This window comes from Dromaius novaehollandiae, chromosome 2, assembly GCF_036370855.1.
Source record: "Dromaius novaehollandiae isolate bDroNov1 chromosome 2, bDroNov1.hap1, whole genome shotgun sequence".
Lineage (NCBI taxonomy): Eukaryota > Metazoa > Chordata > Aves > Casuariiformes > Dromaiidae > Dromaius > Dromaius novaehollandiae.
In genome coordinates, this window is record NC_088099.1 from 130,685,595 (window position 1) to 130,712,097 (window position 26,503).

Consider the following 26,503-nt stretch of genomic DNA (forward strand, 5'->3'; position numbering starts at 1 on the left):
AAGTAACATTCTTTTTCTTTTTTGATTTTGTCTATTTAAATATTTATTTACCACTCTCGGGAACAACTAGCATGAAAAAAATAGTTTTCATTACAGCCAAAAAAAAGTAAAATACACAAAGAAAGCCTAACTCAGTGTTATTAAATAGGTTTTTGTACATACCAAGAACAAGGCCTGTTGCATATGGCATTTCAGCTGCAGACTTTGCCTGTTCACTAGCTGAAGTACTAACTTGCACCTGATTTCTAGCAAAGACAAAAAAGAAAATGGAAAGATCAGACTTAAAAATCGACTTACAGTCTGTGTGAAACATGATAGGTGAACTTGCATCATTACAGGTTATGATAAGCAGCTCTCCTAAAATCATATGAAATATCATAAGCAAAAGGAGCAGCCTTCTGGAAAAAGGCATTCCTCACTGTTCTTTGCCTGCAGTTTCTGAAGCTATCAGAAACACTGAGTCAGTCAAGCACTCAAACTCTTGACTAGCTCCACTGAGTTTGTTGACATTGTTTGTTTATGTAATGTCTAAGTATTTTGCTTATACCTCATTCACTTAGATTCAGTCTCTACTTTGCAAGTCCAGAAAACAGAGAGAAAAAAGGAATCTTAAAACTATTATTATGAAAGATTTCCCTGTTTTTCTGATCATGAAGTACAAACTTGGAAAGCAGATGATCTTCTATTATTTCAAAAAAGAGAACTGGCATGCTAGATTCAATAGCTATGTTTAATCAAAGGAAACACATTGTTCTTGTTCTACTATATCCTTGTTGGAGGAAAAAATATTAGCCATTTTGGCTAACATATTAGGAATTTTAAATAGTTTTAATAAACATTTTCCTTTCACCATGATTTTGTAGCACACTTATCAGAAAAGTACACTGTATGACATACCTAATATTTTCAGTTCCTGAGATCTGTTGCACATGTGATCTCTCCTTTAATTCATCTTCATAACCTGCAGGCAGATCTCTTACTCTTGCATCCGGATATGGCCTTGAAAAAATAGAAACAATTCAGCCACACTTGCTTAAGAACATCCAGTCTTAAAAAGAAGGTCCACCAGTCTCTTACAAATGGATCCTCAGCCCGACTGTGCATTGGACAACAGAACCAGATCTGAACATATCACACTACTTCCAGAAATAGTTCCCTTTGCTAGAATTGTCAAGGCAGCTCTCTCCCTGGAATTTGAAAACACAAGTGTATTTTCATGCTACCTTCATGTTATTGGGCCTAGTAAGGAGTTTTGAGTGTGGAAGAGATGCAACAACTCCAAGAAAATCTCTTCTTGCTTGAATACCTGGCTGGCCATACACTGGCTAGGGTTAGAACATGGTTTTCCTTGCAAAAAAGTCTAATTCTTCATTGCAGGGGCAGCTTTCCTGACAAGACTTACTACTTTTGTTGTTTACAGATACATGACCAAATTCATATCCCTGGTGGCAACTCCAGACCAGATCCTGGAAGTGACACTTTGGCATTCAGAGGGCACTAAGTGAAATTCGTCTTGCTCTTAATCCCCAGGGGCCAAAGCCTGCAACAGATCGCAGCACACTGCTAACTGGAAAGTCTAGTAAAAACACTGCTTCGGCAGTCTTAACAATGCACAAGAACGCCACGAAAGCAGCACGTCCACTGGCATAACATGGTCTTCTTTCATGAGCAAGATCATCTTTTTGATAATGATCACTCTGTTACAAGGCTGTTCATTTGAGACCGAAACATGGTCAGGAAATACAAAGCCTAGTAGTCTACAGAGTGATAAAAGGAAGCAGGGGGAAAGCAAAAGAAAAAAAAAAACACCTTGGGATTCAAGAGGCAGCCTACTTTGTCAAAAGCAGCAAGCTTAGCATGGTGGACAATGGGAAATAGTGACCTACAGTAGTCACCAAGTTTGGTATTCCAGGAGCATCTGTGAACCTGCCTTCTCTTGCCTGCTTTTTCAATGCTTCCAACCACCAAAGAGCTGCTCTGTTTTGCCCAGATAGGTTGGCCTGGTTCAATCAAGGAAGAGTTCTTACGTTCTTTATAGGAGAGGTCTGGCTGCTGGGGACAGCCCAGTGTCCCACAGTAAGAACCACACATTTTGCACCTCCTCTTGCTTTCCTGGCACTATCTCCATTTGCTGAAACAGCTCACAGTCTCTGAGCCCTCTGCCAAAACAGAGACCTTTCTGGAGAACTCTGTTACAACTATTTGCCTGTCCAAGCTAATAAAGCCCAATTAAAAATACATATTTTAGTACAGCAAATAATAAAAATATTTCTTCTAATGATTTTAGTTTTTGCCACAAATCAAATCTGACTGAGAAAAGGTTGCTTTTACCTGAAATGGGGGGGGGGGGGGGGGAAGGCTAACTCTTCAGAAGCTGAGCTGTCAGTAACTAACAGATGTGTTTGTCCTTCTTGAAGAGAGACTGAATATAGTTTGTAAAAGATCAGTGGACCTCCTTGTGAAGGAGAAAACAGTACTGGATTACAAAGCACATTCAATAAGAAACAATGAACGTTTTCAATAAAAATTCAGCAAAAAAGTAAATATATCTTAAAATAAACCTTAATTTTACATAGAAATTTAAGTTCAGGCAATTCAGTTGCTGATTAAGCAATTTCTTTTAACAGGCATACATCAAGCTTGCTAATAACAAGGATAAGACTATCTTCTGTAGTGCCTTTCAAAGGAAGAGTTGAATTTGACCATTTCAGAGGCTTCTTGAAATAAGCAAATTAATTGTCCAGTGTTACACTGGTCACAGACATTTATACGAGCACCATTTGGGTTTTCTGGCATAACTACTGCTATTCAAGGCGATACTGTCTACTGTTGGTTCAAAAATCATCCTTGCTGATATTTTACACCTATAACTCTATGCATCCTTTGAGAAACTAAGCAAACCCTCAAACTTTATCAAATGGTCATTTTTAGTTAAATAACAGACCCTCCATCCAACTACATTAGACAGTGGCAAATTACAGCTACCTGGCAAAAAAAGACATTCATCCTATTGGACATTAATTAACATATAGGATTAACAGTAACCCCTCTTTTCTGAGAAATATGGACATTTTTGGCCATCTTTGTTAGATACAGAGTCAAGCCTCTTCGCATACTTTTCTTTACAAAATTCTGAAGAGTTGTAGAACATAAAGACCATATCCTAAAACCTCTTTTGCTCCATCTTGTGGTACGATATTGACAAAAACATGCAATTTTTGTGTTAAGCCTTTTCTTCTCATTATAATTCACCAAAAAACAGATATTCTTATTCCTGTCATCTGTTTAATCACTCGTTCCATTTGCTAGGGTTTTTTTTTCCAGAAAAAAGTTATGAATAAATACATGCTTTTAAGAAGCATATCTGAATAGATAATTTGAAAATCTGAAATAATCCAGTTACTTAGCCTGAATCACCCAAATGCTTCCAGATGTTTTGTTTTTGTAAACACTTGTTTAACTCCTGGGGGGGGGGGGAGGGGGGAGTTGGTTGGTTTTTAACATTATAAAGGCTGAGAAGGAATATTGAAAGCTATTTTCATAGTGTAGTTACAGTACTCTACTGGCATTTGAAAGTGGAACAAAATATGGCTTCATTCCACTTAGAAAAGGCCTTTCTAGTAGAGCAGCACTTCAGGCTTTGTTCTGTTTTATTTTTCCCGGTTTTTAATTTGCAATACCATCCAGAAATTTATTCATGTAAACAGATGACTCAAAGATCATTTAGCCATTTCACCGGTAGTTAACAATGAAACATGATGGTGGTATTTAACATTGTTGAGAATAGTAGAATTTGCCTTATGTTTTATCCTATAAGTGTTAATTCCAGAAAAGTAGCTATTTCCACTAATAAGGGAAAGAAAATCATGCTTCTTTCACTGAAGAAACAGTGGTGAAATTCCCTTATCACAGAGGAGAAGGAAAAAATATACAACTCTATTGCTCTGAGATCTGGAAACCGAAAAATATTTAAATTTACACACAAGAAACTTTACTGCATTATTTCATTTGAATTTGGCTGGATAAAACACATTTGTTTCAAGTCTGGTACTATTCCACACTGTAACTCCCTGTTTCTGAAAGCGACCTGTTCTTGCAGTGGAGTAACAGCAGGTGGCCTGTTCTTGCAGTGGAGTAACAGCAGGTGGCCAGACAGCCAAATCTGGAATGATTTGGAAGCGGTGTGCGCGTGTGTTTTATGAGTGAGCTTAGAATAGAAAGATTAACGATTAACCAAATTGATTCCTCAGCTAGCACACTAAGGATCATTTAAAAGAAATACATACCTCTTTTCTTCATATTTGATTTCTATAAAACACCCTATTTTTGTCTGGTTTGGTCACCCCCCTTAAATTTTTTTTAAACATTTATTCAAATCATCCAGTTAATAGTTAGATTAGCATGAGGATTTGACTCAACGATACCAACATTTTAAGACTTTGCCAATTAGCAAGACATGCAGTAAAAATGAGGATTTTTTTTTAAATATATTTTAAAGATTTCTAACATCTAGTGCTATGTACCAAAAATTGAAGCTCAAACCAGTTTTAGAATCTGAATTGAAGATTGACTTCCTATAACTATTACAGACTGAGAAAATACATGTGATCTCGGGCTCCCACCACAGGAGTTTGCTCACAAACAGTAACATAATCTGGCAAACTATTCCTCATACAAACAATTTCTATGCTTATTTTCTTGTGTAATTTCTCCAATCCACGGTTTGCCATACTATTTAAAATGCTACCTACTATATGCTGTATATTCTTAGGTTCTGGTCCAGTTTTTAAAATATTTTTCTAAAAATTATGTCAAAGTTTCTTTTTAAAGAAAGTCCAAAAAAAACTTTCACATGTGAATCTTAAACAATTTTGGAAGAGAGCAAACCACAGCTGTCAACAAGAAGTGCTACAGAAATACAGTAGAAAACTGAATTAAAAATACCTTTCAGCATAAAAAACCTGTGAAGGCCTTCTGTCATAATCACTTTCATATCTAAATCCAGAGTCCACTCCTTCACTTATTTCAGGATCATAGTCCATTCTGTAGTATCTTCTATCAAAACTACGATCTTCATCAACTCGGTGATGCCTCCTAACAGGAATACCAGATTGGCTAGCAAATCCACGATGTCTTCTTTCAGGAACATCCAAATCTTCATCAAGCTTTTTATGCAATAGTCTGCTTCTTACTTCAGCCTCATCATCTAGCTTATGATACCTGTCTTCCTCCAGGTGTCTCTTTTTTAGCAGTTCTTCATAACTTTCTGTGGAAGTAAAGGCATCTTTCTTGCGAGGTTCTGTACCTGTACTATAGGGCTGTATTTGCGTACGCAGCTCTGGCTGGAGCTTGGTGACAGCAATAGGTTTTTTATTTCTGTCTGTCTCCTGCTGTTTAATGAGGAAAAAAATACACATTAAAAGGTCTGAATATAAACAAATCACATACAACAAAAGTCTTGGTTTTGCATTTCTTCAGACATTCCCTAAATAGGTACTGGAAGAGCGGTAAGAAGTGAGCAAGAAAATACTTCTTCAAGGAGGACTTAAAAAGCTAGGGAAATTTTTCTTGAGGAAACAGCATTCTTTCTCTTATCTAATGTTTATTTTATTTTATTTTATTTTAAACAAGAATGGCTATCAGTCCTGAAGAGGCCTTCCACAAACTCCAAGAGGTAACAACTTGACCTTCATATTTAAAAGCACAAAAGAATAAAAAATATTTTGAACTTTATACATAACCAAGAGACTAGATATCCTTATTCTATCCTGCTTCAGGCAAGCCATGGTACTTCTTACCCAAGAGCACAACCTTCTAACCTGACCATTTCTTAACCTATTTTTCCCCTCCCCTGTGGCTGCCACTATGAGAAAGGACAGTCTGGTAAATAATAAACAATCCTATGACACAAGGCACCAGTGTTCAATACACAATTCTAGCAAACAACATGATTTTAGACAAGCTGTGAAGTATTTCTGTGCAATAATCTTTCATCTGGGATAACAGTAGATATTAGATACAGAGTGATAATAGTATCCAATACTTCACAAAATGTTGTAAAGAAAAATAAAGATGCAATGATACCAAACTGAGAGGAGAGGTCAATACACAGGACGGTATGACTGCCATTCCGAAGAATCTTGATGAACTGTAGAAACAGGCTGACAGAAACTGCATGAAGGTCAACAAATGCAAAAATCCAGCATCTGGGACAGAATAACCCCATGCAACAGTAGTCTGTGCACTGCCTGTCTAGAAAGTGGATTTCTAGACAAGCTTTCTAGACCCCCAGGAAAGACCTGGGGGTGCTGGTGAGTAACAAGTTGAATATGAGTCAGCAGTACATCTCTGCATTGACAAAGGCTCACCACATCCTGGGCTGCATTAGCAAGAATGTAGCCAGCAGGTCAAGCAAAGAGATCTTTCTCCTCTGTTCAGCACTTGTGAGACAGCTTCTGGAGTAGTGTGGCCAGTTTTATGCCCTTCCCCAGTACAACAGAGATACTAACAACTGGAGAGAGTGTAGAGGATGGCCACTAAGATTGTTAGGGGACTGGAGCACATGAAGGAGAAGCTGGCAGAGCTGGATTTGTTCAGCCCAGGGAAAAGAAGGTTAAGGAGGATGTGTATGGGGACAAGGGGTACTAATTGCAGTCTCTAATTAACTAATAGGTGGTTACAGAGAAGCTAGAGCTATGCTTTTCTAAGAAGCAATGGTCACAAGTTACAGCAAAGGAAATTTGAATTGGATATCAAGGGGAAAAATGTTCACAGTGCAAGTGACTAAGCAGCAGAACACGATGCCTAGAGAAACTCTGGAATCTCCATCCTTACACATACTGAAAACTCAACTGAACAAGGCCTGACCAACCTGATTTAACTTTGAAGTTAAGCCTACTCTGAGCAGAGATTGAACTACATAACTTCCAGAGGTCCTTTGCAACCTAAATTTATCCTATGATTATCTGAACTGTTGGACTGAACTTCATATATTAACATATATTAAGCATAAGACATAGTCACTTGACTCTGAGTCTCAGTCACACATGCCTCAAATTTCTCAGAGATGGAAGAATCATATGAACAAATCCTGACTATTTTTTTCTTGGGGTTCTTTTTTTTTTTTGGACAGCAAAATTGTTTCCACACAGGAATAGTAAAAATGTAATGTTCAACTGGTTTGTTTTGTTTATCACCCTATCAATAACAAAAATAACCCTCCACACTTCACTCCCTGAATATGTTTGATTATGTAAGTCAGCTGAGGAAACATAAATGCCTGAATATGTAGATGAATCTTTAAAGACTTATGGTCTCCACATTTATGCAGGTAATATAAACTTAAACAGTAGACAAAGAGATTATTTTCCTACACTAGCCAAAGGAAGAATCACCACCAGCCAGCACAGTCATGCATGCCATTGCAGAGAGCGGGGTCTCCTGACCAAGAGGAACAGGTATGGGCTCCCTGCTTCTGAAATCTGAGTCTCAGATGCACAAACACTGGCTGCAGTTTTGCCACCAGTTTCCTAGGGATCATTCTTATGTAGTACTCTTCAAGAAGCCAAGAAGAATCAGATATTGAATTTCAACATATAAAAGATGCCTGAATACCACCTTATAGCTATGGCTGCGTGGATTAAAACAGTTTTCAACTATTTCACACTCGAACACATTTGAAGGCAATCTTTCTCATATGAAAATAATATTTGAAGAGGGACAAGCAACATTCTTCTAGACAGAGCTTATAAATGCACGAGTACTTGAACTTGTCAGCCGCTGTGAGAAAGACAGTGAACTTTCAGCTGTTTTGAGCACAAATACAAGGCCTACAATGGTACCACCTAGCTCTCGTAGTATTGTAGACACAAGCTGCCATATTAAAAAAAAAAAAAAAAGACAAAGCAAGGCCTTCTTAAATCAAACTGATTTAGATGAGGACTCCAAAATTATTGCTGTCCATCACTAAAGCAAGGCAATAATACAAAAAAGACAACATATCCATTCTGCACAATACTTTAAAATTAAAAAGCAATAGAGAGGCTTTCTCAGATCAATTTTTTTTCAGATTACTAAATCAAAGGGTCTCATACAATGCGAATGCTTTGAGAGTTAATTAGAGTTAATTATCCTCTGTTGACTCTAATTACTGCCTTTTGTATTGGTAAGTTCGTGGCATTCAGACAGAATGGAGGAAGTATTTGTAATCATTTACAAACTACAAAACTCCTGGGGGAAACAGAGTGGGAGCAAAACAATGTTCAAGGGGAGTAAGATCAGGCCACCTGCATCCTACTAAAGAAGGATTTCCAGAAAGCAAATTAGAACTATAACTAACAAAATACCAGTGAAAGTCAGGCTCCTGAGATTCTTAAATCCAAAGCGTAACTTGCCCCAGGAGGTAACAAGTAATGTTTCAGCTTCCTACATCTTGCAGAATGCCTATGTCTCTTGGAATAATTTGTGTGCCGAGTGTACTGAAATGTTTTATTAACTAAATCTGCATTTTATTTTCCTTCATTCTACAGAGTCTTAAGTGATGCAGCACTTCTAGATCTAAGTGTGAATGCTAAAGAAGCTTCTAGCAACCTGTCACTTCTCTCCTACTACAAAATACCTTTCCCTAAAATCCATGGGCCAAGATGCTTGTGCAAGTACCTCCTAATCTATTTCAGTGAGGATAAGTCAGTTTAGTGGGATTTGCTGTTTCAGTTATTTAAACACAATTTGAGGTGACTGAGCTAAGTGAAGCAGCTCAGTCAACAGAACTGAGGAGGTGAAAGCCTCAATACTACCAAGCAGCTGGGCACAGGGTGCAGATACTAGTCTCATTTACAAGAGCAGCTCTCTGCAGTAAATACACTTGTTCACAGCTTAACAGCAGTAAAAACCTCAAATCGGCTGTGGGAGAGGGAACAGCTACACCTAACAGGGACTAATGTTTTGTCCAACAAAGATACAGCTTTCTTGGCCACTACTTTCATCACCAAGAACAATCTGGAGAATTGCTTCAGAGACACAGAAGAAAGAAAGCATCCATCTGCCAGATGGAGATGACCAAAGTAGGAATCAAGAACTATACTGTATGACTCGTAATCAGTACTTCCCAGATACATTCATAAAACCAGGGCCTAATTAAACTGCATTCTTTGCCTCTTTTGTCTTACTTTGTGCATCTTAGTCAATGATAAAACAATTGACAGTGACAACATTTCCAATAAAGTTAATTTATGTTCTCTTGCAATGTATCAGCTTCAGTAAATCTGTATTACCTCTGTGTTTTTCTTCCCTAATTTCCTTAGCCTTTCATTCCATTCTTCTTTATCCCTGAGATATTGATTGTACTCCTTGTTTCTTTCAAGCCGTAGTTTCTCCTAAAACAGGCATTGAAAAGTGCATCATAATTTTGCATTTTTGAGGAGTAGCTTTTAACCTCATAGAACTACATTATAAAATAAGTACAATCTAGCTGTGTGTTTTCCCTCCCCCTTCTTTAAGATGTACATACAGGGCTTGAATTGGTTTGGGTTTTTTGTTCATTATTGGAACATAGTATTTTCTCTTAATTTGAAATCTGTAAGTAGAAGGCAGCTTCTTGGGCACCAAGTCTAGTCTCCGATAACATTTCGTGCTATTGAACATCAAGTTCCCATTTACAAGCAGTTAGGTTTGCTCCTGCTTATTACAAAATTGTTCCAAAACCTCCAACCCTTGAGGATCAGCAATCTCTAATTTCCAATCTAAATGTATTTACAGATTATTTGAAAACATACTATTTTTTATGTTAAGATTAGTTGTGAATTGCCACACAATTAAAACAGGACAACATACACATGTATAGACAAGACGTGTTCGAGCTGTCAAATCTGAACTAGCAGTTAAGCTGACTGCAGAAAAGGACAAAATTGCAAACGGTTTTCTTTGGTTTCCTTAAAGAATCTCTTCACCCTGTCCAAGAATTTTTAGCTGCTTTTGCAAGGTGACACTAAACAGCTTGCTCAGGTCTTAAAATAAGCGGGAATTGTACATCAATAGCTTAAAAATGTAGTATGAAATATAAAAGCCTCTATGTAAAACAAACACTACTTTCCATTATTTCCTGATACTACTACCTTTATGTTCAGAGCAAGCCTTATATAATGGTATAGTACCTAATTCCAACTTGTATAATCATCATATAAATGAAAAAGCATTACAATTTTATGAATTGTGCTCTTCTTCACTGCAGTATTTTCTATATTTATATACAAAAGCTATTAAAAGATGAGTATTATATATATGCTTACTTTCCCATAAATAAATTTCAAACAAAAAGAGTTTACACCTCACTTTCTTCAGAGAGTTATCACCATGGAAATACTAGCTTAATGATAGTTTTACAAATGAGACCAATGATCCCAAAAACTGAATCTTTCAATCTTTGTCACTGTTAGAAACTCTTGTTAGAAACTCTATAGACACAATCTAAAACCTGCAGACAGCTATGAAAACTGCCCTAGAAGTATTTTCTTCAACTGAGAAACTAGCAGCATCTTTAACAGGCTAAAAGCTCACAAAACACTCTAAAAAAGATTCAATATGCTGCATGACTTAAAAATTCAGCACACTTTACCTTGCAGAGGACATAAAAAATTCAGATGTTAATAACTCTGATGTCATCTACCCAGAGGCTAAACACAGCTTAGGAGTGCACAGTGTGACATCTTCTGGCAGCTTTTAGTTTCTACAGTGGTAATAAATAAATGACTAAAAAGAATACAATGAGCTTTTCTAGAAAACCTCTACTGCATGTTGAACTGTTATGATATAAACCCCAGAACATCAGACACATTTGCAGTCCAGGCATTTCTTTACTTTCTACAGAGTTAATCAAAGATACTTTATCCTCCACTGTTTCAGCACGCATGTCAACAAAGGATAATGCAAAGTTCATGAGCACTTGAAGCTAATGTAAAGATATATTTCAACTAAACATAAATGCGTGCCACCAGTGAAAGAGTGTCCCTACCCCCTCCTGGACATTCATTCTTGCTGCCTCCCTTATTTTAACATTAGTATAATTTGGGGTTTGGGGCCTTTTCTACATTAGCGTTTACTTGTATCAGCTCTCACCTCGCTCATCATACAACCAAACACTACTGCCAGCACAAGAGGGGCAGGAAGATCAAGCATAGCAAGGGCAGGACCAACACTTTCCATAGCAGAAGTCTCATGCCAGATTATAGTGACTGCGTAGCCCCAAACACAAAGCAAGAATGCAATTCCAAAGCAATATAAGTCAATAAATCAAGAGTGCAACAATCCAGTCCTCCAGCAATACAGTTCCACTTCCACACCTCTGCTGGAGTTCACCTGATCTTAAAAAGAACCAGTGGTGATAACTGAGTCAGCAAAAATATTTCATGAATTTTGATGTTTCTGCTGACTCAGCTTCCTGAATCAATTTGCTAGAAAGCACAAGAAAGAAAGTGAGGATAAAAGACCAACAGTGTGGGTGCAGAAGGAGTGGAGCAATCTCTCCAAGATTGGTAAGACTGGTTTAGGCTGTCACAGAACCAAACTATTTATCAGAGAAATGGATTAGAGATAAGAAAATCTGCATATCCATGTTGCATCTTTCCAGTTAACCTCCACCCACGTTCAGTAACAGAGAGACTGGACTGTCCTGGCTGGTATCTCTCCAACATATGAAATCAGTACTATAACTTGATAAGAAACCTCAGGGAGATCAAAGGGGCTAAATGCAGAGAGACAGCATGTACTCCTTTCACAGAACACATTACTAGCTGAATCTCAAAGTAAGATTAGAACTTGGAAAGTTCTGTAACCTATGTTAACAGTAGGCAATATGTGAATTACCTTCATCCTTTATTTAGATACATAGACGTATCTGTTCAAAAATCCCATGAGGATATGCAGTTAGGTTATGCATACACAGAAAGAAATCAAAACAAACTGCATACAGCAGAAAGCACATTGCTTTTAGTTCTGAATCAACAGACAGAAAATCACCAGAGGAACATCACTGTAGAAACAACTACAAGAACATATTTTCGAAATCAATCTTATCCCCAAGCTGGAGTATGAAAAGTAATAAATAAGAAAAGCATACATAATCATAAGAAAAACAAGTTTTATAAAGGAAAGCAATATATTTTCATAGGTCAATATGTACAGCTGGACAAAAAACAAACACAAATACAAGTTTTTGAGCACAGCAGACCTTGTCTAGGTCTGAATTAAAATCAGCAAACCTCAAGCTGATAACAACAGTCCAGAATTACACATCTTGAAAGCCAAGTTTTATTACCTAATGATCTACAAATCAAAGTACAGGCAACATATGATTGAAAAAATTGACAACAATTAAAATTAATTGATCAAAAAAATACAAAATGTGAAGTCCTTATTTGAAAATGATTCTAATGACCACTTCCAGAAAAGTTCATTTGCAAACAGGTTTAAAAGTTCATTTGCAAACAGGTTTAAAAAACCTTCAACTGGCAAGTATTTTTCCACAACGCTTTAATTAACAGGATTCATTTTCAAGCTATATATCACTTACTGAATTTCCTCCACACACCTACCTTGGCAGACCTCCGCTCATCAATAGGAAGAGATAATCCCTGAGTATATGGATCTACTTCACCAGTAGTCAAGTAATTTTTCTGCATTAAGAAAAAAATAGAATCATTCAATGTATTTTAAAACACCAAATCTTACTTGCTAAATATGTGCTAGGAATGATATGTTCTGAAACAACACTGAACAATTTACTTCAGTGAAACAAGGACTGAAGACAACCCTCACATTCTGAACACGTGGGATGTTCTTGGAACATACAAATGAAGTGAAACAAAGGAAAACCAAAGCTAAAGGGCTTAGTTAGTTTCAAACTTTCAGCTTGTTTTTGAAAACGTTTGTCACACTTCTTTCTGTTTATACTATTTCAAAGATTATCTGAATTACTATCTGTAAATTAAAGAGAGACTTATTCCAAAAACCACATTTCTCAATTTTTCTGTAGAACTCCTCTGCTTGTAGTTTTACAAGACATGACCTTACTTAAGATGAAATATTTATTATAAAATTGCTTTCTCCAACTACAGAAAGCATAACTCTACCGCTTATTTCAAGGGAGAGAATCCACGCTAATACTAGCATAATCACCACTCCACATATCAACACAACCCATGTCTGTTCTCCACAAAAGCAATCCCAAAACTTTTCGGGATAATGACCCACCACAAGATCTTGCAATGCCGTATGGAGCACGAGCTAATTTTATAGCAAAACTTTCAATTGAAAACACTATCTGTGTTGTTGCCTACCACGGTTCCATGGGCCACATCTTGAGCTCATTTGTACATGGCTGTTCAGCAAGCCAAAATAGCAGCCTTTTAAATCAAATGCCAGTGTCGGAACAGAACTAGAAATTCAAAGTCTAGTGACTTCCTTACACACCACTAGTTTCCTAAAAGCATCCTGAGGTCATTCTCAGTCAGTCATTTACTTCATAAATCCCATTAGCTTTAATAAAAGATCACGCATTTGTGTGGGGCAGGGTGATGGGATGGATAGATATGGTATTTCACTAGCATTTTTTCCCTTCATCATCTGTGTTGTTGTTAAGTAGATGTAGCTTAAAAAGCTAAAGTATGTGAATAGACAAGTGCTCTGCCTGTCTGTCCAAATCTTATGAATCCACATCATTACAAATTGCATTTCTGAACTACAAGTTAAAAGATTAAAGATTTAATAACTATGCAGATATTCAACTATCGAGACAACCAGATTAACATGGAGAACTGAGTTATGTTTACCAGAAAAAGTAAATGAATTGTAATCCTCACTATCACTCAATTCTTGTCACACTTTGAACACATCTCTAGAGATGACCTTAGAGGTTAAAAAGATTATTTGCCAAAAATCAGGAGCTGATACGGAAATTGCTAACAGCTCTCTTGACAGTGATAATATTTTGGTTAGTAACTTGTTTAGTCATGTTTTGTAGAAAATGCAATCATACTATCTCTTTGTTCAGGGAAAAGCAATTAGAGATTGCTATCTTATCTCATCCTCAGGTTCTACAAGTTTAACATAGCTAACATGCATTGCATTAAAAAAAAAAAAAAACTTGTAAACTTAAATTTGTAAAACTAAATTTCAATTGGGAATAAAATACTTGGTGTAAAAATGCTATCATCGGGTACTTTGGTGAGAATAATAAATTAAGTTTTAACATGATTTTCTAACATGGAAAATAATCTGAAAATTCAGATTAAACATAACACAACAATTATATCAGCATTATTTTGATCAGAGGTTAAGCAGCCAGCCACTACTGCTATTGTTTTTCAGAAATTCCAGTGCATGCTAACTAGTTAATTCCCATCATACGCATGTCATTTATAGCCCAAAAAAAGAACAGGGGTTGTTTTTCTACCATACCACCTACCAGTTCTTTGTTAAAGCTGCTTAATTTGAATGATCCATATGGACATCATTAAATTTGAAAATTATAGATACATGACTGTATAATGATATGAATAATTAACAGAATTATTGCAACTGAAAGAAGCTGGCAAAGATGTGCCTCTTGTATTATTTTTCCCTGAATACTTTCATTCTTGTGTTCTGGGCCATATGGTGCTGCATAACTGGCTCCACAACTTTCCTAAGCACCACTGAAGAGATTTCACAATGACAGGGAAGGAAAAAGCCCTCACTGACTCCCAAGGGGCTTATAATATTTCAGAGCTTACTACTTTATTCCAGATTTCTAAATTAACTAAATAAAAAAAGAAAAATCTGAACGGACAGTATCCACCTAATGTAATTGATGAAAACTGATAAGCTTTGCAGCCAACATCTACTAAAAGAAAAACTTTTGTATAGTCAGCATTGGACAGCAATCAAAACAAATACAAAGGAAAAGAGAAATCAATGAGTGTTTTAAATCACATTAATGGAAAATAATAAATATAAGCAATCATTTTGCACAAAGCAAGCATCATAATGCTGTTAATCACAACTAATCACTACAGCACGCGCAAATACACAAAAGCACAAAAATGTAATGATTTTTAATTTATACAAACAGCACAAAACTTTCAAACAAAGCAAAAAGCTACTAACTGGAAGAAAAAAAAATGCATATTGCAGGCACCCTACCTTTCTTTTTGCCTGTGAAATACCCTAAAAGTCAGGGAAAAGATACTATTCATAAAGTGTCTTTCATTCAAAAATATTTGACTTAAGAAAAAATCTTTTTTGTTAAAGCCAATTCATTCTTTCATTTTAAGCACTAATGGCACCAATAATGGACATTTTCAAACAACAGAAATTATGTGCTTCCCAATTTTTCCCATTTGGCTTTAAAATCTGATATATTAAGAAGGAATTCAGGATAGTCCCAATATTATGACATTTAATGCATACCATTTCAATTTTGAATCACTACTGTGGCATTTATTAACTTATGCTAAGCACCAGAGTGAAGTTCTTTTACATCTAAAACTGAAAAGGAGCTGACAAATAGAGTCACACTACTTAGAGGAATATTATTACCTGAATGACAGACTGTAGAATACGTAAGTACTTAAGGAAGTAACAGATGATATCTTAAATTCTTAAGAAGAAGATCAGAAAAAAGTGGAAAGACAAATAAAAATATTCAGAATAAAATATACTAATATATAAGGTTGTGGCACTGAGACCTGTAGAAAGCCTGAAAGATATAGTCTTTCCTAACAATGACATTTTGAAAATAGTTTTACTCAAGAAGTCTTCGGAATCAGCCACAGCTCACAATGAACCCCTTCTTATAACGATTTTCCACAGCTTTTGGTTGTTTCTATTCAACTAAAATAAGAGAGTCATTTTAGGAGACTCATTAAACTCGGGCAATCAGACAAGAAGCTTTACCTGAGAAAGATATCGCCTATAATCTTGTCGAAGTTCCTCTTTTAGTTTATGCTTTTTCCGTTCATATTCTTCTCCAAGAGGTAAACTCAAGCCATAGTCACCTGAAAGTTTAACTCAGTCAAATATTAATATTCTACTATTTTGTACCTATACAAAGAGCAGACTGCAAAAGATGCATTTTTATTGAATTTTTGGATTTTTATTAGACACCAGCAATAAAAAATGAATTATGCAACCAGTAATTACAAAACAGCTGAAATAAAAGCTACTTCCTCTGCATGAGTGGTTGCATGGAAAGCATTCTAGAAAAACGGATTGGTTTTTGAATGCTAGTTCTCCTCCATTCCTTGACCTTTCTTCCCTTAGAATAAAATGCAACATAATCTGAACTCATTTAGATGGGTGCAAATATATTTAATATTTAGGTTACTTCATACTGTTTCTTTTATTGATGCATAATTTAAAGGATATCTCTTTTCTTTGACAGGAATGTCAGCCAACAAATTACTCTGATATTTTAAGCTGTACTTATCACACAATATAAAACATACTTAGCAACCAACAAGCTACTTGCTTAGCATGAAACATAAATGAAATCTATGTTGACTTCCATACAACTATAAGGAATTTAATCATATGATAGTCGTTTATTTTTTCCACTTCAGTGTTCTTTATTGTAATAGATCCAAAGGACACATTTCGTACTTCTCCAAGATTACTATCAGGCCTTGAAACAGCTGCATTTAAAATGCAATGCCACCCCAGTTGCTGTTCCCAAAATACATACCCAAGTAATTTGTAAGAAATATCCTCTGCCTCAGAAGGCCACTTCTGCAGAAATTTTCACCACTCTACAGAGAACTAATGAATTGCACAAACTACAGAGCAAGAAACATACAGCGCAAGCTTTTTTTTTTTTTCTTTTTAAATTTGCCTGTTGTTTCCCTGAATGTATTTCTACTTCTTGTGGCCTGTTTGAAATGAACAGTTGGGGGCAAAGGGAAGAAGAGAGGAATTTTCAGATTTTAGTCTTATGGCATTCACAATCTATTGTATGGCAATTTGTTTGAATCCACTATTTTAACTGTTTATGGTAGTTCTCAACATCTGCAGAGTACAATGACATTATCTAAATATTATATCTAAAAATATCTAAAATCTAAGTTATTAAAATATTATATCTAAAAATATCTAAAAATTACTAACTTGGGATTCACACTGCTAACTGCTATAGGAAGAGATAAAAAGTAAGAAAAAAAGCTTAGTAAAAAGATGCAGAGCTGGCTTGAGACAGTTTTAGCTAAGTCTTCTTACTAGTATTCTTACTAGCCAAAACAGGAGTCAGTCTGCTATATTTCTGTGGAATCAAAGGAAATAACATCAGATTAAGCATCTGGCATACTCAATTTTGAAACAGAGCTCACAGAGTTTGACTAATACCTTGCAAGCTGGAGAAGCAGCTCCCATGCAGATTTTGGTTATTATCTACAGAATTTGGAGAAAAATAATAAGTGTAAGTTCTGTTAAAAAAAAAAATCATTTCAACCAAAGCAAAAGGGGATTAGTTTTAAGAGAAACAGAACCTTTCCTCTTCTGTATTCTGTTTCAATTACTTTCTCTTGACTTTTATTTCCACATAAAATTATAGTTGGATAAACTACAGAAAACCAAGAAAAATCAACAGCAACTAACATATCAGACCAAAGATTCATTTAGTAACTCCACAGAGGCCAGTGACAACAGTCAGTCATAACCAGGTGCTTGATTCAAATAGCTGAAGTATTCAAAAGAGGACTTAAAGTTAGTTTTATTACATAAGACCTTCTGCACTGCCACCAGAAAAGCAGTGAGATAATTATGGATGGTGATTTAGGAGATACTAGAAAACTGTCTACCTCAAAAATTTACTTTGAGTGAGTGTAGCAGGGCAAAAATACTCCAGTTAACATATGTTCACCATAACGTGCACTGTAATTTTGTGCATTTGTGCTTTCTGAATTCTTCTGTCTGAAGATGAAGTATATTTTATTTTTCATTGTTTTTCTGCTTTGGTTTATTCTGTATCTGCTTTATATGTTTATTTGCCTATTTTACATTCTGTTAGTTGCATACAATCACACTGACAAAAAAAGAAAAATTAAGAAAAAAGTCAAGACTTCATGGTTTTACATAAAAGCTTGCACAGAATTCATATGTTGAGAAATAACTATGCTGAATAACCCCATTTTCATTCAGCCAGATTCTCAAAACAATTGCTAGGTCTATAAAGCATACTAAGCAACTAACAAAGATCAAGTCCCAGTCTAACTTAATCCAAAGGAAATTACAGTGCTTTAAAGCAGAGCCAACCAATAGCAATCCACTGATAGCTAAAGACGTTCAGCAGCCAAACAGTTATTCCAGCAATAGCTATTTGTTGCTTTGCATGTAAGATCACTTGAATGCCCCTCACATGTAATATTTTGTGCGTGTCAATGTATTTAGATGGCAACATTAAGTACCGTTTATAGTAATATATAGCTCTCCAACAACTATACCTCATAATCCACAAAAACCCCAATGTTATCCTATGTCATCCCTTTTTCCCTTATGACTTCATAAAAATATTTCCGACAAAATATGCTACTCATGAAGTGGCGGACTACACTATTTTTATTTATTTGCATCCTTTGGAAAGGCAATGGTCTTGTTATTCTATGCAGCCCACTTACCTCTTCATGAGGAGATTCCTCCCATTTTTCATCTTTCCTCTATTCCCACAAAAGACATACGGGGATCTTAGCTCCTTGACAGCTGAGTCCTGATCACTTCTCCTGCTTCTTTTTACTACAGGAGTTATTTTGCTGCAAAACTGTGCTTCCTCCCCACCCCCCAGAATTAACATTAGTAATCTTTCACTTTATCAAGAACATTCCTACTCTAGGTACTGAAATAATTGATGCTAATTATTGAAAGTATTTTAACATTAAAAGAATTTTAATTGATATTTAGTGATCTGTCACAGCCTTTGGGATACAAATGCAGACTACTTTATCTACCATGCTGTTTTCTATATTGTCCGTTTCTATAGTTAAGCAAAGGAATAACAACACCTGAACTAACTTGCTGATCTACAATAAAACTGCCAAAAATGTGAGGTGTGTTCTTATTCAAGAGCTCTCTTAAGTTTATCCATTATGACTTCTGGCAGCAAGCAGTATTCAAGTGTCATTTCAGATCATTTTTAATGATAGCATTTCGCAAAGCTCAGTACTAATGACAACAGCTCATAAACCAAGAGTTTCAGTTATAGGAACATAATTTCCAATAATGTTTGGAGTTTTATTTTTAAGCTTTTTTTTTTTTTTTTAAAAAAAGCATAACTTCCTGTGTAAAATTCCAGCACAATTCATGTCAATGTGGCCAGAATTTCACTTTTCAATTTAACAGGGGGTGGGGAAGACCACAGCCATAATGCTTCTGCAGCACAACACCTTCCTTACATGATTAATTTTTTCCGGTATCTCTAAAAACTTAGCTAGAAATATTTGCACTTAATCTTAAAGGAATTACGAAATGGAAAAAAATTGTACCTAGAAAACAGTGTTTCATCACCTTCACTTTCACCTGCTGCACATAACTACTTAAATTTCAAGTTCTTCACAGCCAGGGGCTGTCCAGTGTATTTTTGTTTACCTCCTGTTATCTTTAAAGCATACTAGGACCTATCATTTTGCTAAAGGTACAGGGAAGAAATAAAACAACAAGTTTTTCATCTTCAGCAGCTCTGAGATACAGGTATGTATAATTAGCCTCCCTTTATATACCAGAAAGTTGAGGGAGAAAATGTGTAAGAGATTTCCAAAAGCACCAAGGTTATAGCCACGAGCAGAAATCACCAATATTTAAATTAAATGTGTATTTGAACTTGTCAGTACTCTTTTCAATGATAAATACATATTTAACCTGAAAACTTAAGTTCTCCTGCAAATGGTTTAGAGGAGCTGTCCTTGTTGATTGCTGAAAGTTATAGATATGCAACTTCTTTATAAAAAAACAGGCTTTTATTTATGTGCCTAAGATCACTTTAGGCCCTGCAGATTCATAAGCTCAGGCTCCTTTTTTATGTCAAGACCAGCACTATTCTAGTCAGGAATTCAGTAAAAATCATAGAAAGGGCATAACAGATTGCAGGGTAGCAGAAGCACTAATTTAAAAGATAGATTAGAAACACTAATTCAAAATATAGATTATATTGCTGTTATGTAAACAGCCTCAAATGCCCGTTGACATATCTTCTTCAAAATAAAAGTATAGCTTTTACTCCTATTGGAAGTTGCAGATTTACACCAAAATTACAATAAGCACAGGGTGAAAATAAATCAGGTACAAAACCAAAGTGTCGCCCACACTGTACACATGAAAGAAAAGAGTTACCTAGCAACAAGAAGCAGGACAAAAAAGCTCTCAAGCTGTCAAGACAGATTCAAAAGTGTATTTAAACAAAAAGCAGAAGTTGCTATAGGAATAAGATGGTAGGACAAGTTAGGAGGGCTGGCACCTTACAGAAACAGTAAAATAGATAAAGGAACGCTATCACACATTTTAAACAGAAATCATAATGCGAACACAAAACAAAAGAAGATAGGAAGATATATATTTGTAAACAAAACAGTCAGCAAACTGTTTAGTCACAGCACATCAGGAAAACAAATTTAACCAGTTCACTTGTTAAAATTTTCAATCAAAAGAAAGTGTTTCTTTCGTTGTATAAAGAATAACCATGTTCTATCATTCTTTAATACAAAAGGAACAAAATTGGTTTAGTACTCTATGCCTAAATGTTTAATGACATTTAGAATTTAAAAGAAAAAGTTAGTTTAACTGTCTGTGTTCCTTTTTAGCCAAGCTGACAGAGCAGAATAGGACTTTAAGCTAAGAGGCTGACAGAAAAGGCGCCCTTGCTTCTCTGGCACAAAGCATGGAGAAAGAAACCTTTTGCAGGAAGCCGATAGTCCAGATGAAAGATGGCCTCCAAAAACTTTTGCTTCAAGTACCCCAAATGCAGATTTTTTTTTTTGTTAATTAGGCCACCTTTATAAGAAAGGGGGGGGGGGGGGGAAGTGTTTGGCATATTTTCTTTATTCAAATCTCAGAAGACAAGCATAACCACAGAAACACCTCACAGAACCTCAAGACATTTGGGAGAAAAAAGAAATGGTGTACACTTGAATTACAACAATCTTGTAATTAAAAATTCAAAGCAGTAATGCCCTCCCCAAAATTCTCAGAGGTAATTAAATACTACCTAAACCCAGAATACATATTAAAGATATACTATACCTAAAGGACAGTTCTGTTGACTATTTGGAGGTATATTTTCTTTAGCCATGGAAATCAACATTTTGCTAGTCTCAGAAAGCTTGTCCGATTCTTTATTCTGAAACAGAAAAAACAGCATTTGCTGCATCACAAGGTAAAAGAAGTACCACATGAGAATAATATCATTAGCGTAATTATTAGCACTTTAGAACAGAGAGATTGAAAGGGATATTGGATTAACATATGAAACTAATTGTATATTTCACTGATACTATCAAAAAAGTAGCAGCTCCTCCACTACACAGGAATTACTTCAAGATATTTCATCTGAAACAAATCAAATCATATTTCTGCAAGTATCACAGTTTATACATATCCTCTTTGTTTTCTACAGCGACTGGACTGATGTGCTCTGCTTGACACTATGAAAGAATATCTGGGTATTGTAGGGCAAGTTCAAAGCTCCCTGTAACTACGCTGACACCAAACAGCTTAGGACTTTATCCAACTACATGCTGAAGATATTCTCCTTCTCTCTAAAGTTGCTCTGAGCAAAGGAGGCAAATTAAAGGAAGTCAACTCTTTCTTCCAGCACCCTAACAACTAACTTTCTGGAGAGAATTATTATAAACAGGTAAAAAATATTTACCTTAAACACACAAGGGCAAAGATAAATGCTCATAACCTTCTGATGAAACAAAAAAGGGCATAGAAATGCAGTATTGCAATCAGTGTTAGAAGCTCAAGCTATTTAGGGCTTTTTAAGCCATAAACAATAAATAAAAACCAAAACATGTTTTTTTTCCCCTAAGGAATTCATTCCAGCTAGCTAAGAGTTACAATAACTAAATAATTAACATGCAGCTTTTTGCCATGTATTTGCACTACTAAATAACTCAATGGTGATACACAAATCATACAATCTTCATAGCTTATGTACTAAAGTTTCTAAGAGGAAACTAGTGATGACAACAGATTTTGTGGAATTGATTGTATTAAGTAATCTGCCTTTTTTATTTGCCATTTTCCTTAAAAACATTAAGGCTATTTATCCCTTATGCCTGCTTCCCACTGCCCATTTTCTGGGGTGGCCAGAGAGCAGCACCTTGCTAGTCAGTTTGCCTTAGGGTGCAGAGGCAGGACTAATAAGCATTTACTTGAGTTTTCCCATTTGTAAAATATGAATTGCAATATGTATGCCAGGGAGCAAAGAGAGCTTTTTAAAATATACATATGTAAAGACACAGCATATTGAAGTTAGAAATTGCTTTGAACAGACACATCCTTAATACCTACTTTCACATCAAATGAACTTTTAAGAGCACAGTAAAAGCAAGCTTAATTCAAGACTGTAACAACAGAAGTGTTTAAATTCAGGAAAACCATTTAATACTCTTACCCTCATTTCCATGTAAGGTGGATCATTTTCAAGTTCTGCCTTATCTTGTGCCAGCTTGGCCTTCTGATCCTCAATAAATTTTTCTAAATCATCTGCCATCATTTCTAAGATTACAGAAAAGAGAAAACATTGCATCTATGTCAGGGCAGCAAAAACTTAAAGCTCAGTTACAGTTGCTTAAGACAGCAGTTAAGTCATGTTCACATAGCTCCCTCAAAATCGCAAGGCTTAAGTTCTCTGCTAGGTTAAAGGAAAACCCATCTCAAGAAAGAGATGCCCTGAGGACAATACTGGATGTTTCTCCTGAGAGAAAAAAAAATCAGAAATTCCAGATGGTATGTCTTGATGATATTTCTCAAATCTCTTTTCTAACTTAGTTAAAAGGTTTTTTTCCTTTAATTTAATAATGCTTTGGAAGTCTACCAACTACCCTTCACTATACATAACAAAAGCTTATTGTTAGTGAATTATAAAATCAAAGACAGATAACAGAAAAGATAAACAGTAACAATAAAGTGATCATTAGGCAACAAAAGTGCAAAAGTGCAAAATAAACATGTACTCTGAAGTAAAGACCAAATCAAATAGCCACTTATGTGATTATAATTCTAAAGACTTTTTGTCATAGAAAATATCAAGCCTATTAAAAAATAAGAAATAAGTCATAAAATACATGTGCAGCGTTTCCAGAGTTGGAGCCAAAAGTGTATCACTACCTTCTTTGTCAGTAAAATTGCAGAGACAATAAGAACAGCTGTAATTCTCCAAGGATCATAATTTTGTGGATATTAAGCAGCACTGGCTTATAAACAGTCAAGTCATCTATCTGTAATAAAAAATACTGCAGGAACAGTTGATCAAATCCCTTTGCCACTAGTTGAATAACTTGCCTATTTAACTGGAAGCTCTTCAGAGCAGAAATTTTTTAGCATCACATTTGTCCAATTTATTGTACATTGCTGTTTCTAGATAAGCTCATAACAAAAGTTAATCGAATTCATGATAATGGAACCAACTGGCCAAACATTTAGACTTCAGAATATTCTTTCTTAGAACAGTCTCATCAAAACTAAAAATACTGCAAAACAGCATACTGAAGAAGAGTTAAGTATGAAAAAAAAAAGAAGAAAAAGATTGACTTCATACAAGCCTACTCTTAATCTCTACTCAGCTTCTTCGCTGATTCCACTGGAGTTTTACAAAACTAAGCCTACAGATAAGAAGTCCACACTTACAGGAAGAATGAAACTGAGAAGAAAAGCATGACCTTCAAACACCTCTAATACTAATCACACAATTTAAGCAACAGGATTGCTAACACAGGTCTTAAGCAATACCATCAGATCTGGCATCTAAAAATCCAGCAGTTTTACTGAGGCAAATTCAGTATCCAAAGCCTACAGGTTGTATGAAGTAAACAGTAAGCCAGTGATGACATATTATTAGAAGATACTTTCAGAGAAAGGACCAAAGAATTAAAACACACATACACCCACCAGCAGAATAAGATACTAAACAGGAAAACATAAAATAACATGTTCAGAGAGAATGAATTAAATACTTACTAGGAAAATGCAGATGAAGAGATACAATGTCAGAATTGCAACAGATAAATGAAGTCAATAGGCAATGTCATGTGACAGCAAAGACCTGAAATTAAGGACTACATCTGCTTTGTTTCATGCATTAAACTTTAATGTTATTCTTTGACTAGTAATATAAAATTATAATATTCCTACAAAGGAGGTAGAACTAGGACAACCTATTTACAAGTCCTAGTGGTAGTACAGGACAATCAATCCAAAAATAAATTCCCCCATCTGATTTGTCCTAAATCTTTAATCTCATTAGTTTTACACAGTGATAAAGTTAAGGGATAAATGAAATCTAAAAGAGCATAAGTTTCCAGGCACAGATAAATTCTATTTAGACTACTGAGTTACATAAGAATAATGAAAAAAATGTTCTGAATGGATACAACAATTTGTCACATTAAACAACAAGTTGTCCTCATCAGCTGTCCACTGCAGCAAACCCACCACGAGGAAAATTAATATAGGGAAGACCTGTGAGAAGCCTTCCCAAAAATTTATTGACTGAAACATCCAAAATTCAGATCTTCATTTACACTAATATTTATGAACACTAGAACTACTTTCAGATGAGTATATTGGAATGGTGCCAAACCTATTTTGAAAGACTGTACAAGGAAAGGAATAGACATTTGCAGTGTACTTTCTATCTAGAATGAAGAACAAACTGAGCATTCTAACAGTCTTCATTTTTACCATACTGCTCAAAAAAACAACTTAATAAATTTAAAAACAAAGAGAAACCACCAATCAAGTTACAGCTGAAATACAGACATTCAAATAACTATGAAAAAAACTCACAACTGCAGGCCTGGGAATGTAAACAGAGACGACTAACACTACAGCACTGTTGACTGGGCCTTTATATTTTCATTTCCTTTTCATACCTTTAATACAGCTAAACAGCAAGGAAATGTGGCCAAATGACTCTGAGAAAATAACTAGGCATTTTATGTCCTATGTCCTTTTCCTTGAGATCTTTTTAGAATATGCATAAGTGAAAACTTTATGAGATAAGCAAAAAGGGTATGTTATACTGAAAGAGAAAGAATCCTTGGTTCCCCCCCCCCTTTCATTCTTATGTATTACAAACAAAGCACTGACAACCTGAAGGAGAAGCCTACCCCCCACACACACAAACACACAAAATCAGTATATAAACAAACACCTTACTGAATATTAATAAATTAATTTTGTGATCTACTGTAGCAAGTGAAGAGACCATGACTAACACAATAAAAATACATAAACAACACATTTCTATCCAAAAAAGCTACCACAGTCCCCAGTTGCACAACAAACTATGTTGGAGCTTACAGCACTGAATTCTCAGTGAACCACTAACTTGAAACTAGCTTTACCAAAGTTTGCCATTGTAAAACTACTTTAATGCAAAATAAAATAGTCAGTTTAGCTTAGCAGGTTAGCAATGTGTCTGAAAGCACATTGTGTACTGTTCTTTGTTCCAAATCATTGATAGTAGCCAGAATTTCTAGACCCTTTCAATTATTCTAGTAGAAGAAGCAGGTTCAAAACTAAAGTTTGAGAAACTGCTCAGTGTGCATGTGTATGAAACAAAAGGGAAAATGATAACGTGATAAATGTTCGAAAACCCAACTTTAAACCATATGCCCCCAAAATTACAAGGTGCAAAAGAACAACAGATTTTTCATGTGTTTTGGAAAACAGATTATTTTCTAAATATGATTAAAAACCTTATTTTTGATGGCATATATCAATATCTTGTATGTATTTGCACAACATCCCCAAAACACTGTATTATACAAAGGGAAATTAAACATACTTCTGTTTTTTCCAATTACCGCCCAAATGTGCCCCACAGCAAGAATATTTTATAACATTTTACTTTTAAGCAATTTTTTAAATTTTTCATAAACTTTTTTTTGTTTGTTTTTAAACAGGAAACGTTCATAGAAGCAAAAGTGAGGTAGGTAAACTTCAATTTAGTCAAATACACCAGGGAGTAGAAAACATACAGATACTTAAGGAGTTAAGCTTGAACATGAGATTTTAGAGGATCTCTACCTAAACGCAGTTCTTACTAATGGATGTCTCTGTACTCAAGAGATGCTTTAAAAAGCAATTTTATGCCGTGTTCAGTTATTGCACTCATAGATTATATGGTCACATGATTGTCTCATTAAGACCCAGTTTTCAAAGTTTCAGAAGAAACTAACTGCAGAAAACCTTCAAGGCCAGGAAGCCGGATATATCACTCCAGCCTCAGCAGCCCGGGACAACGGCTGCCGCCCTCTCCCCGGCC

The 26,503-nt window shown here is 35.5% G+C and overlaps 1 protein-coding gene across 8 annotated transcripts in view; it reads right to left on the minus strand.

Moving 5' to 3' along the window:
- CSPP1 (centrosome and spindle pole associated protein 1) overlaps positions 1–26,503 on the minus strand; it is a 65,526-nt gene that overhangs the window by 38,351 nt on the left and 672 nt on the right. For 5 of the 8 annotated variants that reach the window (XM_064507434.1, XM_064507438.1, XM_064507435.1 and 2 more), the window contains exons 2-10: positions 22,628–22,731; positions 21,250–21,346; positions 17,368–17,412; positions 15,928–16,028; positions 12,588–12,668; positions 9,273–9,374; positions 4,945–5,390; positions 898–999; positions 163–245 (exon numbers count right to left, since the gene is read on the minus strand). In XM_064507434.1, coding sequence (XP_064363504.1) covers positions 163–245; positions 898–999; positions 4,945–5,390; positions 9,273–9,374; positions 12,588–12,668; positions 15,928–16,028; positions 17,368–17,412; positions 21,250–21,346; positions 22,628–22,729 — 1,159 coding nt within the window. In that variant the 5' untranslated portion in view covers positions 22,730–22,731. Of the gene's footprint in view, positions 1–162; positions 246–897; positions 1,000–4,944; positions 5,391–9,272; positions 9,375–12,587; positions 12,669–15,927; positions 16,029–17,367; positions 17,413–21,249; positions 21,347–22,627; positions 22,732–23,343; positions 25,287–26,503 lie in introns of those variants that run through there. The other 3 variants (XM_026115165.2, XM_064507436.1, XM_064507437.1) reach the window with 3 other exon arrangements.